The sequence below is a fragment of the Gadus macrocephalus genome, chromosome 23 (assembly GCF_031168955.1).
Source record: "Gadus macrocephalus chromosome 23, ASM3116895v1".
NCBI classification, from domain to species: Eukaryota; Metazoa; Chordata; class Actinopteri; order Gadiformes; family Gadidae; genus Gadus; species Gadus macrocephalus.
The window spans coordinates 10,068,928-10,071,427 of NC_082404.1; the positions used below are offsets into that span (position 1 = coordinate 10,068,928).

The window sequence follows — 2,500 nt, forward strand, 5'->3', positions numbered from 1 at the left end:
CACACACACACACACACACACACACACACACACACACACACACACACACACACACACACACACACACACACACACACACACACACACACACACACGCACGCACACGCACACACACGCACACGCACACGCGCACACGCTGGCCCTGAACCCGGACCGTGCCCGTGCTGGACGACACGGAGCCATCGGCTTGCAAGAGGTCGAGGTATCCCAGTGTTTCTGCTTTTGAAAATTTTAATTTCAGTTTAATTACATTTAGCGGAAAATCCACTTCCATGACACCGTGTTTTCCACTATAATTTAGAAGTAGCAGGCCTCACTTAGGAATTGTAGCCTATGATGCGCACTGACCAGTCGTGACAGGCTATATAAGAATAAACATGTGCATATTCTTCTGCTAGATAAATTGCTCAACGTACAACTCACAATTTGAAATTATTATTTGCAAGAAAATATTAGAGTGTATTTAAAAAAAAAGAATACACATCTTGCACCGATGATGTGCAAATTGTAACGGCCCCTAAATATTGACCAAATCCAACCACTTCAAGCTTACTCTGTAGCTCAGATGACTTATGTTGTAAGCATGTAAATTAATAACTGATCGATTTTGTATTTATTTATTTTATGAAAGAAAAGTTCCTCCGATTATTCTTTTGTAAATGACAAGCCTAGGCCTACTACTAAAAAAATAACACACCTCGGAGTGAAGTAGTGTATGCTTGTAATTACTAACATTCCTTTCAGGCCAAATATAAATCAGTATTTTCTTGATAGCAATAGGCTAGTTATGCCTTTGAGGGGTGAACGACAGAGGGGTCTTTATCAGCCGATACAGTCCCCGCATTGTGTGCTGTCCAACAGTCTCGAGAAACAAATCAACGTGTGTGGTTAATTCTTCAAACACCGCAAAACAAACCCACTAAACTACCTAAGGTTCGGGGTCACTGTCCTCGGAAAAAAAAAAGTGACCGGGTTTTAACCCACAATAAAAGAGACAGCGGCAACTCCAACTTTAGTGGGAGGATGACAATGCAGCATTAAGCCGCATTAAGCGGCGTGTCTCTCTGTAGGTCTGGGTCTCTGCACTACTTCTTACTTTATGCTAACTATAAACACAATTCGCGCGGGCTTTGTTGTCTCGCGCTGCGCTGTACGAGCTCAACGTTCGACAATTTGCGCGTTTTGGAGACAAAAAAAACAAAGACACACAAAGCGACCACATGACGAATTAAGTTTACCTTTTCTTTTACACCGTCTCCTCCGTCTCCTCTTGAACTTGCATTTCACTTGCCCGCTCTGGGCTCCCGACGCGCGGCTGTTGTTCCCAAGTACTGACGCCATCAGCGCAGCGGTGGGAGCGCAGCGGAGAATAATAACTTGGGCTTTGACCGCGCGATTGTCTCTTGGGTTTTGTCTTGTCTCGTATCGTCTCCCTCTCCTCTGGTGTCGAACTGTACTCGGTGACGTCGCAGACAAATGTCGACTCTCCCCTTTTTATACCTCCCGAACCCGGACCGCGAGTGTGCGACTCGCCGGTGAAAGGATTCCCTCCGCACTACACACCTGAAACTCCAGCACGCCTCGCCTCCTGCGCTCGGTAGCCTACTGACTGTATTTCCAGCACAGCGTGAGAGCACTCAGCTATATTCCTCTCTGTCCGCGCAGGGCGTGCGGTTGGATACGTACGCGATGCGCTCGCGCCTCTCTCTCTCTCTTTCTCTCGCTCTCTCAGCCTCTGCAGAAATGTTTGGCATCAGCCACTTTGGATCCAACCACGCGGGACGCCTATCTATTTGCTAGCGAGCGCTCTAATTAGACCCAATCATGACTGTCTGGGAGGTGTGACATCACCAGCGGCCACGAGCCCCGCCAGCAACACCGCCGCGCGCCCATTCCGCACCCGCTGTTGCCTGTAGCGAATCCAGAGCTCAGCCTCCCGTGCACCGGGAGATCTGGGTGATGTGACACACTAATCTTTGGGGGAGAAAGGTAAGAGGTCAAACGTAACATTCAGATTCATTCATCGAGAATAACTGTTGCCATGGCAAATAATGTTCTGTTGCCATTTAACGTAATGCGTAATGGGGACATTTGGCTTTTTAGAAATATCCCTGACAGATTTCGCACAATTTCTCTCAACCTCCACTAGACTAGATTAAATCAAAAACCTCCAATCAATATACGTCAGAGACAGTTTTCGTTATGCCTGCAACCAACTGATAACCAAATCAATATTTATATATTATATATTTCTTCCATTACTTACAGCTTTGGGTGCGATGACCTCAAAAAAGTTTGAGAATTTTGACCTTTTGCCTTTTAGTTTGTAACCGTCAACCCAAGGCTACTAAAGTGCATTTGTGCTTTGGTGGATCTTAATATAGAAAAATGAATGGGCCATAGGTTTTACAGTCAACCTATGGGGTCATTTGCATATGATGAGAGGACTATGGTTCTGCCCTCCCCCGTTATTATCCCACTCATTCCGTTTCATTACATT

The 2,500-nt window shown here is 46.0% G+C and overlaps 1 protein-coding gene across 1 annotated transcript in view; it reads right to left on the reverse strand.

Moving 5' to 3' along the window:
- The window catches only part of LOC132452930 (double-stranded RNA-specific editase B2-like), a 58,276-nt gene extending 56,373 nt beyond the window's left edge, over positions 1-1,903 (reverse strand). Inside the window, exon 1 of the mRNA XM_060045766.1 lies at positions 1,239-1,903. Coding sequence (XP_059901749.1) covers positions 1,239-1,341 — 103 coding nt within the window. The 5' untranslated portion in view covers positions 1,342-1,903. The remainder of the gene's footprint in view (positions 1-1,238) is intronic.
- Between the last annotated feature and the right edge of the window lie 597 nt (positions 1,904-2,500).